Source organism: Anolis sagrei, chromosome 1 (genome assembly GCF_037176765.1).
Source record: "Anolis sagrei isolate rAnoSag1 chromosome 1, rAnoSag1.mat, whole genome shotgun sequence".
Taxonomy (NCBI): Eukaryota; Metazoa; Chordata; class Lepidosauria; order Squamata; family Dactyloidae; genus Anolis; species Anolis sagrei.
This window is the reverse complement of record NC_090021.1, coordinates 95,611,884-95,628,508: the sequence shown is the minus strand read 5'-3', so window position 1 is coordinate 95,628,508 and position 16,625 is coordinate 95,611,884. Positions and strand designations below refer to the sequence as shown.

The following is a 16,625-nucleotide window of genomic DNA, read 5'->3' as shown; positions in this document are numbered from 1 at the left end:
TATAGCACTGAGCTGTCCAAATTCTCAAGTGGTTACTGTCCTGCAGGTGTAGACCCTGTACTAACATTCATAGCCATTTTTAATAGTTCAGTAAAGGATACTGTATCCTTCGTATCTTGAAAGCAGAGTTCTGGAGCTGCTTGGGAAATATTGTACATCTATTCTGAGAACCTTTTGTAGCTACTTTCAATGGCCATGTAAAGTTTTTGCAATACAAAATGAAAAAGTGTTTGTTTTTTACAGTACTGTATAGAAAAGAAGTCATCTATTTTGCAAACAGAAAATAACTACACTACTTAATGTAGAGTTTTCTCAGGGCTTGAAAGGGCTGAACATAATAAGTGATTAAAAAATACACAGATATAATACTTTTATGAAGTAACTAATTTGTTAAGCAATTAAAGAAATTGTATAGGCAGGCTAAAAAAACCTTTCAATATATATAGATAAAGAGAGAGAAATTTAGGTTTAGAGGATGTCTCTAGGTGGGGAATGTTGCTCTGCAGGTGAAATGTGGCCTGCCAAGTCTCCTTGATTAACATGCCAGGGATTCCCTAAGCTACCTCCCTTCTTTGCCTTGTGCTATACCTTTTCTCAACCTCCAATGTGAGAGCTGATTTGGCTCGTGTAGGAAAACACTCTGTCCCGCTTTGCCAACCCAATTACCTTCTGCCATATAATAGGAATAATAGATCATTTCTTCTCCAGAGAGGACATCCTGGTAGTTTCTCCCAGTTAAACAGATAAAAATGCTGTCTCAGTCTGCTAGGCATGACTTTTGTATTTCTAAACATGTTTAGGAGAACAATCTGTTTTATACATTCAAGTGCATTTGTTACATTTTCCCCTTTCTTTGACACTTTAGCTTTGCTTGTCTAAATACTAGATAGGGAAATCCAGATGGTTTATTTGACCAGATCAGATAATCAAAAATAGATTATGACTTAGTGTTTGTTTTCATTCCCTTTTTCTTCCATTTCCCCTTTTTTATATTGCTTTATCCCTCACTCATTTTGTCCATCTGTCCTTTGTCCTACAGCTAAGATCATAAAACAAGTAGATACATAAAGTGCATTCTGTAGTTTTGTATATTTTCAGACCATATATATTCTCCCATTTTGTAATGGCTTGCTGTTAAATGATGTTACAACTTTCCAAAGACCCTCTCTTGTATTCGGCCACTGCAATAATCTCTGTGGTATCCATGTGGAATTCTGCTTACACAGTGAAAATGAGGGAAGATTTGATCTTTTAAAAATAGATCTGGGCAATGGAATGCAAGGGAAAGTGTGAAGGAAGCACTTCCTCCAGTGGTAGCCAGTTGTGCTGTGAGATCCCATACAAATTCCATTATGGCAAAATAACTGGACATCAGAATTTTAATGTAGGAACTCAGTTTTCCTAACTTCCCACAATAATACAGATGGTGTTATATACATCTGTGATGTAGAGAGACTTTGAAATACGTAATACATTGAAAATGTTGTCATAGATTAGATCAGTTGTATTATAAGAAAACATCTAAAGACTCCCATGGCAGTTACAAGAGTCTGGCAATTGTATCCATAAAAGGGAACCTACTAATAATTATGTTTGATGGAGATCTTGTTTTAGTTCAGTGATGTGTTTCTTAGGTTCCGATCTCTGCTTAACTATGAAGCTTACTAGTCATTATTGGGGAAATCACTGTCTTGGTAATGTATTTGATAAGGCTTTTGAGAGGTTTAAATGCCATCCTTGAGTTACTTAGAGAAAGGACCAGATATACATGTAGTCTCTGGTCTCTGCCAGCCACTGCAGCACCAATTAAAATTACAGACCTCTGCCATCTGATTGACTGTAATTCACTTTGGAATATCAAATTTCTAGCTGCCATAGTGGAGCTTTGCTTTCCCTTCAGCCAATAGTCTGCCACTCAAATAAACCATGGTTCCTCTGGATTGTGGCCAAGGGCTTCTGCAGAATTGGCCAAGAGCATTCGTGACCCACTTGAAAGTGTACTTTATGATCTCATGTATTGGTAACAATTAGTCTCCATCCCTAGCTTCTGTGGAAAATGTTTTACCTCAGAACTTCTAGGTTCTTTTTTCTTCTAGCAAAACAAGAATCTTATTTAGAACAAAAATGTGACTCAGCATTACTCAAATTCATCACTCAAGTGTTCAGCAGCATTTATTCTAGAAATGACTTTATACACCCACAGCTATTTTTTGTAGTCTCAGGGGAAAGAATTAAAACAACATCTCTCTTGCAGCTAAAAAGGAAGGTGTAAAGGGGACATTCTTTAACCTAGATTTGGATAATATTATCCTCTGTGTATGTTTTTGTGTGTTTCCTTAAACATTGTATTTGTGTCCTTGCACAGAAGATGTCATACAACTTGCCCACAAAAAGAGGTATAGATGGAACCTCTGGTCATACTTTTGGCTGAACGTACAACATATAATATACATAGGGCATATATCGACTGAAAGACTGCCATCTGTGCTTCACTGAAGTGTGCTTCAGTTACTATAACCTATACTTTAGTATTATTGTTACCTTTGGCATTTATCCTTTTTTAAAAAAAATAGCAAGGTCACAAGTGAAAATTTAAGTTCCTTATAGACTCTGCCAAAAGAATGATAGGACTGTGATAAAATTTAATGTATTTGTTCATCTAATGCAGTGGTTCCTAACCTGTGGGCCACGACCCACCAGTGGGCTGCGAGACCTGAAATGAGGTCCACGCTCTAGATTATTAAATATGGTTTTCTGTGGGAGAGCAGATAGCAACTCCTGGATGGCACATGTTCTGCATCAAAAACTAGAGCTCATATGGTCTACCCAATGCAGTTTTCTGAATCAGCATCCCAAATAACCATACCAAATGTAAAGTTGACCAAAAACTGATTTGTAACCCTTTTAGTACCAGTGTTGGAGAGTGGTCCCTGGTCAAAGTCCCTTGTATTAAAAAGGTTGGGAACAACTGATCTAATGGCAACATATCTATCCCATCCCAACCCATCTGATAATGTCTGTTTGGATCTTTGTTCTGGCTTGGCAGCCTTTGAAGAGCCAATTGATAGGGTACTTTTTCTTCAACTGCCTCCTGCCCAGAAGTATGAGACTAGCATGTTTGCTGAGTAACTTCAACATATACATTAAAGTAGGAATGAGTAACTGTATAGAGACAGGGGCCAATTCCTCAACCAACCTAAAGACTTCTCCCCCCCCCCCCAATCCACATGTGCCCTTGTACCCTCTCATCCCATTATTCAAAATGACAATCAGAATCAGAGCCTCTTCATGTCGCCATTTTGAAGTAGGAAAAGAAGGAAATGGAAGTATTTGAGAGGGGGCTGCCATGGCTCAAATGAGGTTCTGGCATGTTTTCATGAGTTTGGCTTGCTTTAGGAGTGTTTTTGGGTGATTTTCATTAAGAATTATTCCATTTTTTAAAAGCAGTTTAGGGGAGTTTGGGGGACTGATGAAGGATTTCAAGGGGAACAAAGGTTGATATGACACATGAGGCCACATGCAGCTGATTCATATATTACACAGAGATAAAACTGAGTTTGAAAGCAAGTACTGTACACAAATAGATAAAAAGCTGGAGCCAGTCACAGATCCTAGTGAGTTTACTTGCTATGATGCATTTGTTTTCAGACTTACTTTTCTTATGTGTGAAGTGACCCTAAGAACATTGAATGCTGTCAATCACCCATTTAACCCCCTCCATGTTAAAGAGCTTAAAGTTGCCATGCACACATCAATATTTAGTTCTTGCAACATCTTTGTGCCACACATGAGGCTAAAGGTAAAATTGCTTGCCTCGACGCAAAAACTTGGCCATGGAGCTTCTTGGCTGAGCAGGTCTCCCCAGACCCAGACATTCCACTTGGTTGTCCATTGCTCAGGTACTGAAAGGTTGTGTGCTATTTTTAGGTATCCTTGCTAGCAACAAGTAAGATGGCCCTAACAGGCAGCTATTAGAAGCACAAAATAAGAAAGGTTTGAAAGAATATTCCAAGATGTTAGATTCAGGACTTCAGAGAAATCCTTTGTGAGTCTTTTCCATAGTCCTGTTGTTCATATGTACCACCAGGGTAGCTGATTTTTAGAGTGATAGATGCTTCTTCATTAGAGGCACTCAATAGAGGAAAGACTACAAACCCGCTTTCATAGTAAGATATATAGGAAGTTGCCTGTCTATCTGCAGATCAGCACGTCAGATTCTATTGTGTTTTCATTAAATGGTTCCAGGATGCTGATAGCTTCTAGCATATTAGAAAAGCAGGTTGATGTTTTTGCCAAGGTTCAGAAAATACTTGCTAGCAATAACACAGATGCAGTTTACATGTGTACCATATATACTCAAGTGTAAGTCACCCTCATGTATAAGTTTAAAGCAGGTCTGAAATATGGTGTACATGAAGAGGCTGTGTGTCATGTTCTCTCACTACATATATACCACAGAAACTCACTCTGTGCAGTTGGGGCCAGTCATAATATCCCACAGTGTTTCATCAATGTGTATGCGGTAGGAAAGAATTATGTAGACATGACATATTACAGGATAGAAGCAGATACTTGCTGAATGTTTACATATGCCCATTTCTGTCATAATGCTTAGAACAAAAACATATTGGGTTTGGGATTTTGAGGTAGCAAAAGATAAGGGGAAAAAGGAGGGAGGAGGTATTCTACTTTCATGCCATGAATAAATACATCCAGTAAAAGCAGTGCTAAGTTTACTTTTGAAATTGTGTGTGTGTGTGTGTGTGAAAGTCTCATATACTGACTGGAGTAGTGAAAGAAGAAACTTCAGAGTTAAGAAGAAAAAAATAGAACATTCCTATAGAAACAAAAATAAAACACAAGCAGAAATATGAATAAATATTCATTTTATTCTAAGACTACAGGATTTTTAGTGTTTACACACATTGACATTGCTAATCAACCAAGATAATGACAAGTATTATAAGATAGTTGTTTGCATAACATAACTACCATGTGGTAGTGAGCAAATGTATTTTCCACAAATCTAAAAACCACTGAAATCCTCAATTAATAGTGCTATTATAAAAACTACCAAAGTATATTAGGAGTAAAAAAGACTACTCATGAGGAAAAAGTAGTCATCCAGGTACTTCAAAGTTACTCTTTCTTTGAAAATGATGTATTGAGAATACTGCATATGAATTCACATAACTGAAACAGAAGGAAAATTGAATGCAGTGCTTAATATTATTTAATAACTTCCCTGTCATATCTTCAAAGGCAGTACATCGAAGAACTGCTTCTTATGGAACTATGCTGGATGGATGATTCTGGGAATTATAATCCAAAAAAGTAATTGAACAGAGATTTGGTTACAGTATTGAGACCTAAAGTTCCTTCTCTGGGAAAATAATATTAGGGTCTGGAATAAATTGGGTTAGAAGCCAGGAAATGAGATGGTTGCTGTGAGAAGTGTTTCTGAGAATTTGCTTTTTCCAAAAGAATCCCCTTGTGACAAGATGCTATTTTGATCATTTCAAATAGATCAGGTTTTGTGTAAGCAATTGAATCTCATGTTCAAGGAAGCAAATATAGAAGTACACATGTCAGAACAAACATAGCAAGAGTATGCGAAGTAGCTCATTATGATCACCCATTATTTAATATTTAGCTGTGGTTAGATTCCTTTTAAGTTTATGCAAAGGTAGTCAGCCCACAGGATGCAAGTGTCTCTGTTTTTTAAAGACTTCAAAAGATTTCTCTTTGACAGGATTTGGTTTTCCTTACCCTGTTTTCATTTAATCTGTAAAGTGTCCAGAAATTCTTTTAGTTAAATATCTGTATTTATATATTTGTTGGTTTTTTTGTATTCCAGCACAAAGCAATGTTAATCCAAAGCAGCAAGCTAATGACAAAGATGAACTTTATCAGAAAAATGTTCCCCGGAGAGAACATAGTGTGAAGGAAATCCTGAAAACTGATTCCAGTAATCCTAGAGGAAGGGACTTGTTCTACACTCACCTTTCTCCACATACTCAAGAAAAAGACTTGGAGAGCTTGAGAAAAAATTGTAGCCCCGAGAGGCCTTTCTACCCTCGTATTGTCTACCCAATCCGACCTCACATTCCTGAAGATTACCTGAAGGCTTCAATTTATGGGATTGAGAGGCCTAGTTACATTGCCCATTCACCTATCCAGTCTTCCACCACACCAAGCCCTTCGGCCAGGAGTAGCCCAGACCAAAGTTTGAAAAGCTCAAGCCCTCACAGCAGCCCGGGAGTTACAGTATCCCCCCTCACTTCTATGACTCAAGAGCACAGAGAACCTTATCCATACTTGAATGGACTCTACAACTCAGAAGGATTGGGGTCATATCCTGGATATGCTCCTTCAAGCCATCTTCCACAAGCCTTCCCTTATCCCAAATTCCTCTTACCTCCATATGGCATGAGCATCAACAATTTCAACCTGTTTCCAAGGATGTATCCTTTCTACAGCAGTCTACTCAGTGGAGGAAGCATTTCTAATCATATGCTGAACCCATCTGCCCTTCCAAGTTCCTTGCCATCGGATGGGAGCCGCCAGCTCTTGCAACCTGACCATCCACGAGACTTCCTCATCCCCGCACATAACAGTGCCTTCTCCATCACGGGAGCCGCTGCCAGCATGAAGGACAAGCCATGTAGTCCAACCAGTGGGTCGCCCACGGCAGGCACCGCAGCCACTTCGGAGCATATCATGCAACCTAAACCTACCTCAGCAGTATTGGCTGCCACCAGCAGCGAAGAAGCCATGAATCTCATCAAGACCAAGAGAAACATGACTGGTTACAAAACCCTTCCATACCCACTGAAGAAACAGAATGGCAAAATCAAATATGAATGCAATGTCTGCTCCAAAACTTTTGGCCAGCTCTCTAACCTCAAGGTAGGTCTTTTGAGGAAACACCAATTTCTCATCAGCTCTTGTTTTTAGATACAACAGCAAAGGACTTGTGGTTTTCATAGAAAGGGCTATGTTTCCATAATTTGATAGATAGATTAACTTATTTTAGTGACTTTTATTACTGTATTTGGACAAAGACAAAATGCATTTTATTACTTTTATTACTGTATTTGGACAAAGACAAAATGCATTCTTCCTACATGTGCTATTTGTTTCTCTGTGCCATTAAAGCTTTGAAAACTCAGGTGTCAAAAAGCAGTTTTTTCATAGATGGCTTAAATAGTATTTCTGTGCAGCAGTTGAGTAAGTTGGGTATACTGTGAAGTGGCTGTCATCCTATCACTTTCACTCTTCAGGTGTTTCCTGTTCTGCTATGTGAGTTTTTGTTAAAAATGCTACAATGTGAACTTGAATCAAACCATTCAAATATAAAGCCAGATATGGCACGCTGAGGAGAAACTTCTGAACTAGTAGTGGTCCCAATTAATTTAGCATGTAGGAAGAAATTGGGACTCAGAAGGCAGAAGAGAAGCAGTGGGTGCTCACTTGTGTATATCGCAGAATGGGAGCTAGAACCAGTACCACCACATATGTGTTTCATTACCTGTATTACCATTGAACATTACACTCTAAGCAGCATGATTACTGAGGCAAGAATCTCTAAGCCAACATGGTGCACAGGTTCTCTTCAGTCACTTAAGAAACATATCATTCTCGCCTGAAAATCTAAAGAACAAGAGAAGAGGAATATAGCTGTTGCGTTGTCAAAGATTTTCATGGCTGGAATCACTGGGTTGCTGGGAGTTTTCCAGGCTGTATGGTCATGTTCCAGAGGCATCCTCAGAGGTTGAGGATCATAATTTATTATGCCTGCCCTAGATGTGGGCGAAACGTCAGAAGAGAATGCTTCCGGAACATGGCCATAGATCCCGGAAAACTCACAGCAACCCAATATAGCTATTGACTAATGTATTCTAGTCATCATCATGGTATGATTAGTAAAGTGATTATTCTCCTCAGGTTAAAACCAGCTTCTGCGTAAATCAACAATGAAGTGCTTAATTTCTACAGGTTAATTTCTAGAATACTGGCAAAGATTTGCATTAATTTACCACAACGAAAAATAAATGGGTGGAGACAGGAGAATTAAAGACTTTGTAATTTACATATCAATGTATTCCAGTGTCACCCTTTTACAATGCCTGGCATTTAAAGAGCAACACTTAACAAACTCTGTTTACTGCTGTTGTACGACTTCAATCACTGTTCTGTCTTATAACAGGTTCACCTTCGAGTACACAGTGGAGAAAGACCATTCAAATGTACTACTTGCAATAAAGGGTTTACTCAGCTGGCTCACCTCCAAAAGCACTATCTGGTACACACAGGAGAAAAGCCCCACGAGTGTCAGGTATGTCACCATTTGCATAGAATAAGACCCTGGCTTCAATACAAGGTGCATTTTGAGTACATGATACAAAATTGAGGGCATAACGAGTCCTGTTTGATTCCAGTTTCCAATGCGGAAGAGACAAACTCCTTTTCACTTTCAGAAAAGCTGGCAGACATAATGTTTCCATCAGTCATAGCCTACATTTTATTCATGCTGGATTTTCAAAAGCAATACAGGGATTGTTAGACTTTTAAAGGAGAAGATTAAGGGCTGAATGAGGATGGATTGTGTTTTTAGAGCTTTGGATTTAATGTATTTAAAAACCTGGTTTGTTAAAGTAGAAAAGAAATACTGAAGATCACTATGATTTATGAACACTGTAGCGAGAATTATTTAAAATGATTTAGGCCTAGGCACAGAAAGAATCAGACATCCCGAGGAAGATATGTAAATTAGTTGAGATGGACAATTTGACAGTGTTGATCAAGGAAAAAACTATGATTAAAGTTAAGAAGACTGGGATCCATTTATTATCCTTTTTTAAAAAAAACTAAGATGGAGACAATCTTTAATGATTGATTTTTTATTTAGGAAAGTAGAAGGGCAGAAGTAACATGATACTTAAAGGGACTAACAAATGGGTAGTTAAAATCAGCAGGCAACAAGTGGGATGGCTCATAGAGTAGATTTAGTAGTAGTTTTATCAGATACCGGCTTATAATGTGCATAGGTTATATGTTGTAGATAGAGGTGTGTTATGGGTTGTAGTTTAGTTTTTAGATAGAAGGAACATTGTTTGGTATCTTTTTTATGGTGGTGGTTTTTACTTCGCTGTTTTTGGTACTCATAATTTGCTTTTTCTTGTTTTGTAAGTCTGTACTCTTTCTTTTTTTCCTGTATATTTGAATAAAATAATAATAATAATAATAATAATAATAATAATAATAATAATAATATATAGCCTGCCCTTCCCACCCCGATGGTGGATTTAGGGCGGCTTACAGACCATGGCATACAATGCCGCATTATACATATATATATCAATTTTAAACATTATATAATATATATATATAATCATATAATCATTAAGCATAATATATCAATTTTAACAGTTAACACATCAATTTAAACAATTAAAATGTAAGTACAGTAAAATAGCTTAAAAGTAAACATTCAAATCCCAACTGAAATAGACTAATGGAATAAGCGGCCAAAAGCAGCAGGCAATGGGCGAGGAGGGGCAGCCCTGAAAACAAAGTTATCCATCTGAAATTATTTGAAAAAACAAAATATCAAATGCTGATGGTCTTATTTGTTCCTCATCCTTAGGTCTGCCATAAGCGGTTCAGCAGCACCAGCAACCTGAAGACCCACCTTCGGCTCCATTCAGGGGAGAAGCCTTACCAGTGCAAGCTGTGCACGGCTAAATTCACCCAGTTTGTGCACCTGAAGCTGCACAAACGGCTCCACACCAGGGAGCGTCCCCACAAGTGCATCCACTGCCACAAGAGCTACATCCACCTCTGTAGCCTCAAGGTCCATCTAAAGGGCAACTGTCCTGCCGTCCCGGCCTCCAACCTTTCTTTAGAGGACCTCAATCGCATCAATGAAGAGATTGAGAAATTTGACATTAGTGACAGTGCAGACAGATTGGATGATGTCGAGGACAATATAGACATGGCATCGGTGGTAGAGAAGGAAATACTTGCTGTGCTTAGAAGAGAGATAGAAGGAGCCACGCTGAAAGCCTCGCTGCAGAGGAACCTGGGAAATGGGCGAGTCTCCTCAGGATGCAGTCTTTACGAATCGTCCGATATGTCGCTTGTGAAGTTGCCTCATGGTCATCCACTACCTCGGGTACCTGTAAAGGTCAAGCAAGAAACCGTTGAACCAATGGACCCTTAATGCTGTGGGATGTGTATGAATTGAATGTGCACGGGTGAGAGTATGCATGTGTATATGTGCGCATGTGCATACGGATACATTTGTATGCGAGACAAAGAAGTAATTTTTTTTAATTTATGACTTGGCAAGTCAGGGTGCCTGTAGCAATTGCTTGTGCATAGTGTCAATGTTGCAAAGCAATCTTGGCTTACAGTAGTTTCCTCTAACTCCAGTTGTTAAGAAGGAACTCCAAAGTTGTTTTCTCAGGGCATGAAAGGAGGCAAGGACTGTTGATTGCCTCCCCTGCTTCCAAAAAAAGACAATCTTATATCCATAATCATTTTCCAGTAATGATACGTCATAATTTATTATGCAATTTACCATTCAAAGAGCAATAGTTAGAAAATATTTACAATGACTGAAGCGTCCATTGTAAATTTGAATATAAGTGTTCTTTTTTCCCCCTGTTGTCTTGTGGTCATTCTTTGTAGAATTTATTCCTGTATATCTGTTCGACAAAAGAACAACAACCAAAAGGCTGCAAGGGGTGGGTTAGGGTGGGGTACTATATACCTGTTTCAGAAATGAGGTTTTTGTTTTGCCAAAGGTAAATCCTGGAGGTCCCTGTAGTCATAGCAGTTCTTTGTAGTTCAATGAAGTGGTTAGAAATGTGAAATTGCCTAAAAATGTATGCAGCAGTTGGAGAGAATAAGTCATACCGGTATATAGATAAAGAGATTTGCATCTTTAGTACTTCACACTTCGGATGAAAAGAAAATTCTCTACCAAAAATAATGGGTAAAATAGAGTGGGAGGGGAGATGATTGTTGAAACAACTATTTCTCAGATTAGCAGTTGGGCATCAGAAGCTTTGAGAAAGTTTTACAACCAAATAACTTATTTTTTTTGTCCAAAAAATAACAGTATTGCTGCAGTTTTTGCCAGTGAAGTGCTATGAGCAAATATGATTATTTAAAAGATTCTCTGGGAAATAAATTTGGGACTTATTTTCTTCTCTCAACTCTCCCCAATTCTCTCCTCTCTTTCCTTAATATCAAAGCTTTTTCTTAGCATTCCTAATTGGTGTCTCTCCCCCCCCCTTTTTTTTTTTTTACATCTGTATGACTTAAGATTTCTCTCAGTGTTTGTAATTAGTACATTTTGTGGTTAATTTAATTAAAGATGAAGAGGGCATTGCAAAATTGCTGAACAACAGTTACCTCATTGAGTGTGTCCAGTGGTGCAGAAAATGCTGTTTTATCTAATGCTTTGCTACTTTAGAGAACAAACCAAAATGTGCAGAGGAAAAGATAGCATGCATTTTTGTTTTCTTTTTGTAAATTGTTTTATTGTGCTAAGCCCAAAGATACCATGTCGGAATACAAGGTATAGCAAATAATACATGTATATTTATGAATATTTATACCAATGTACCCTGTGTGTGTGCACACGCATTTATTTTTATACCACTTATGTTTGTGAGCCAAAACCATATAAGAAAGATCTGTTTTCCATAGCTTGCTTCACCTTCCCAAAGAGATAAATGATCAGCTTCAAACTATATTAGGCAATCGTTCATCTGTACACAGGCACAGTAATTTTTACTGACACCTGATTCCTGCATGCTGTTACATAAGAAAATTGATCCACATGTTGGCCAGAATCCTCTAGGACAGTTACGAATGTGTAAGCTGGCGTTATACACTCATGACTGTTACATATTCACAGTCCTTACATAGTCTCTAGTTTAGGGCTATGTAGGGACTATGAAAATCCTCCAGTCTCTGCTTCTCAGGAAGCAGGTGCTGCAAGTGACAGGGCTCTGTTCCCATATCAATTGGGAAGCATCTGACTGTTTGTGAGCCTTAGATGAGCCATCCTCGCTGCAGGGCGGGGGTGGTTCTCCCTGTTACTCTGGAGACAAGTCACAAGAAGGAGTAAGAACTGCAGGCAGCTGCCTCCTAAATAGAGAGGAGCCAGATCCCAGTCAATTGTAGTAGATGCTTCCCAGATAGTAGGGATAGGAATGGGGGACATCTGGGATTTACTGCATAACACTGTAACTACATTGCTTATGTATCTGTAAATCCCATACAGGATTCCAGCCATTAATTCTGTCATCCCCAAAGAATTCTGTGAAGATTCTTCATAGGTGTTCTATAGTTTACCCTATCTTTGCTGAAGACTTTTGCCTCTGACCTAAAAAAAATGAACAAGTCCTGAGTTTATTCATCTATGTGTGATATAGATGTGGAGCTTGTTTCCAAAAGATACCAAATCCACCTGAACAAATCTTCCAGGAATGGAAAAAAAATCTCTGCTGAGAATATGCATTCTTTTGCTATGAAATGCCATTTTCCAATTGTACCAAAGTGATGTTTCAAATTTTGATAGTTTTTTATCTGTACGTAATCTAATACCCAGAAACATACTGCCACCTATAAGTTTTTTTTAAAAAAAATGGTAACTTTTGGAAGCAAACTACACAAATGCACCCCATGGCAAAGAGTAGGATAAGTAATGTAAACTGTTCTGGGAAGCCTAGCATGATTTCCTCTGCTTTTGGAAAGCTTGCATGATCAGATGTAATGTGTCCTGTACCAGAAGAAAGGAGGAATATTCATAAAATAAGTTGCAAGAGAAAACGAGCCAGTGTTAATACACCCTTCTCCACTGTGTGTGTGTATATATTTGTATCACATAATAGTCTTAAAGAATTAGACTATTTCAGAAATGATACCATTCTTAAATGCCTTCTTATTTAAATCACCAAACGCATCTATGGTCTAAAAGAAGCCCAAGAAAAACTTTTAAATATAGCTTTTGAAGGAAGGATTACAGTTCATTACATTTCTGCTCCCGTAAAGTGTGAGGCAAATATATTTAAATGTAGCAATGTTTCATTAATGTAGGATTTTACTGTAGGAGAAACCAAAGTACCACTACCCTTATCACTGGACACACACTTGCTTTTAATAATTGCCTGTAGTGCTTTCTTGTATTTAATACAATTTTTACAAAGATTTATATGCATCAGCTTTAAAAAATTGCTTTTTCTCTGTCAAATCTTCTCTCCGTTTAGGAACTTCACATGTGAATGTAGCAACAATCAGTGTTTTTTTGTTTTTGTTTTTTTTTAAGAACAGGCTCTGACCAAAGTTAACAGGCTTTTTACTTTGCTAGAACAAACTATCCTATGTTTACGTACTGGTTTACATTGTTATTTATGTGCAAAAATGTCAAAATGTAAATTAAATATAAAAATGTTCATTGCTTTACTGATGACTCATGTCCATTTCTTAGATAATGACTGATATTTATTTCCCGTTTCTAGTTGCTCCCCGTGCCCCCCCACCACCACCACCAAATGAAATGTGTTTTCTCTTGCAGTCAAAATATAATATAAAAAAATAAAATGTATACACTTCATGGGTCCAGGCAGTGGGACTGAAGCGTAGTCTTTACCTGCAGATATTCTGTTTCTGCCAGAGTTTTCACCAAGTAAGTTTTAAACATATCCACCATTATATAATCCCATGAAATAATGAAACCACTCTAAATATTCGGGGAGGGGTTGAATTGTCCACAGATGGTGCATGCAATAAGATCTAAAGTGCTCCTGTCCAGAGAGGTGATCAACCAGGCTTTTCTCTAGGATACGTCATTCCAACATCCCCGCCCCTTCATCATATTTTGTTTTGCACACACTGGGTTCCCTTCTACATTGATGATGCCCTCAAAATAAGTTTTCTGTTAGTATATAACAGAGGTCAGCAACTGCACTAGGGAACAACGGCCATTCCCCCTCCACTGTTCGTACCTGGTAGATTTTACTGGTGTGTTTTGTCACACCCAGAATGATGCAATGCCACTTGCAGCCATTATTTTGAATTACTTTTGGATATTTTTTCTGTCTTGGGAACTCTAGGGGTCAGAAGAGGCAAATGGCTATATTTTCTGACAGTTTTGTTGGCAATAATAATAGCAATAATAGTAATAATTTTTATTTCTTGCCTGCCTCTCCTCAAGACAGGTTACAACATTGCTAAAATACACATTCACCTAAAACTTCCTTTAAAACATACACATTTTCACAAAATACATATTAAAATACACAAAACAGAAATTAAACATAAGATGCAAGTTTAAAATTTCTCATTAAAATTATCTGGGTAGGCCTGCTGGAAAAGTTAGGTCTTCACTTGTGTCTTAAATTGCGACAGCTAATCTAGGTGTTGGAGCTCTCCCGGCAGGTCATTCCACAGTCTTAGGGTGGCCAATGAGAAGGTCCACTGGGTGATGGCTGCCAATCAGGTTCTGGCAGACTGGAACAGACCCCCACCCCCACCCCACCCCCCGCCCAAGGACCTCAGTGTTCAGGGTGGATTGTGGAGGAGAAGGCGATCCTGTAGATAACCTGGATCTAAACCATATAGCATTTAAAGGTCAAACCCAGCACATTGTACTTTGCCCAGAACCTAACTGGCAGCCAGTTGTGTGACTTCAGGATAGGTGCAATATGCTCACTCCTAGATGTTCCTGTTCCTAGAGTTTCCAAACTTGGTACAAAGGTAGCCCAATATAAAGCACATTGCAGAAGTTCATCCTTGAGGTTACCAACACATGCACTACCATCTTAACACCCTCCAAATCTAGAAAGCTGGTGAATCGGCTAAAGCTGATAGTAAACATTCCTGACCATCAAATCTACTTGGGCTGACATTTGGAGAGACGGATCTCCATGCAGACCTCCCACCACACTTTGCCCACCTCTGCTATTAAAGAAGATGAGAATGTTACTGCTCCAACCTGCTTGAGATTCCATGGACTTCTCTGCATGTTTTGAGGGTCACTCTTGCATCATCATTGCAGTTGCCCATAGCTGAATTACAGGATGCAGTCTAGATAAAGATAAATGTATTTCTGTCCCACAACCATCAACAGACATTGTGTACCTCATGTACTTAAGACATTTAAATCCATATGTGTTTTAAGCATTCAAAACTTTCTGCTAATTCCATGTGCAGTAGATTTGGCCAACCTAATTTTGCATACCTTAAATTCTCCCTAAGCATTGCCTGATTAGTAATAACTATATCTGGGATGCAACAGACAACTCCTGATATTCTTTTAAGAAGGTAGATATTGCCTTAGGGTCACCATAAGTCAGAAACAACATGAAGGCACATGACAACAATACATGAATTAAGTGGGCCCTCCCTATCCACGGAATCTGTATCCCTGCTCTCAATAGTCCACAGCTCTTAAAACATTCCAAAAATATCAAAAGATTCCAAAAAATCAAACCTTGATTTCTGCCATTTTATATAAGGGATGCCATTGTTTATAATGAGATTCGAGCACCCATGATGCCATTGTATATAATGAGACTTGCGCACCCATGATGCCATTGTTTATAATGGGACTTGAACACTCATGATGTTTGGAACCAAACCCCAATGGATGCCAGTGGCCCAGTGTATTCCCAAATTCAGAAGAGTAATGACACTCTCCCCCCCCCCACCCACCCTTCTTTCTCTTTGCAGCAGCAAAAAGTAAAAAGTAAACAAGCCTTCTCTCAAAGCTATGTTCACCATTTGATATTTCTGTCATCTAATAATGGATCTAAAACAGGAGTAGGCCATGTGGCATCCTCTTCTATGTGAACTGATAGGGAAGAAGGGGATTCTTTTTATACTGATGCTCACAATCCCATATGATGTTTTAAAAGTATTTCTCTGTCCTCTTACATTCATCTAAACATCTGTCTCAAGAACTTGAAAAACTGCCAGCACAGAACTGTGGAGTTAAGAAAACCAGAACACCTTTGTCGTAAATGTGCCAAATGGTGCATTTTATACTTCTATATTTGAAGAGTGCTGATTTTATTTTATTTTTTAAAAAACATAGACACATGCGCGCACACATAACGCACACATCTTAGATGAAACATTACCATCATAAATTATTTCTCTTTACTTGGCAAGGAAATACTTTTGTGCTGGAAAGTTTATGATCCAAGGTCACTTGTGAGCTTTAGAAGATGTTTCATAAAACACATTACAGTCAGAAAGCAAAGCACATTAGAAGAACCGGCGATGTCCTCAAGCTGTGATGGGCCAAACAGCTGCTGCTTCTTTTGTTGTTTTGGCAAGAATGGAGCAAATCCTTTTCAAAGCACTGACAAACCTACTGGAGCGTTAAGATTAAAGAAGAACATTAATGGGATGTTAGACAGGGAAAGAAACACACAGTACAGGTCATAACTGCCTCAATAAAAGTGGAGCCCAGGCGTTACTGATAGTCTTTTAACATGGTCGAATGTTCTCTGTTAAAATACTACCTGACATGCTTTTAAAGAGGAAGACTCTCGAAGTGTCAGAAATGTCGCTACTGGTGGGGATATTTCCCCCCTCAAATT

At 38.4% G+C, this 16,625-nt stretch overlaps 1 protein-coding gene across 3 annotated transcripts in view; it reads left to right on the top strand.

The window, feature by feature from the left end:
* PRDM1 (PR/SET domain 1) overlaps nucleotides 1-13,482 on the top strand; it is a 105,286-nt gene extending 91,804 nt beyond the window's left edge. For all 3 annotated transcript variants that reach the window (XM_060753105.2, XM_060753106.2, XM_060753104.2), the window contains 3 exons: nucleotides 5,858-6,909; nucleotides 8,210-8,338; nucleotides 9,650-13,482. In XM_060753105.2, coding sequence (XP_060609088.2) covers nucleotides 5,858-6,909; nucleotides 8,210-8,338; nucleotides 9,650-10,225 — 1,757 coding nt within the window. In that variant the 3' untranslated portion in view covers nucleotides 10,226-13,482. The remainder of the gene's footprint in view (nucleotides 1-5,857; nucleotides 6,910-8,209; nucleotides 8,339-9,649) is intronic.
* The last annotated feature ends 3,143 nt before the right edge of the window (nucleotides 13,483-16,625 follow it).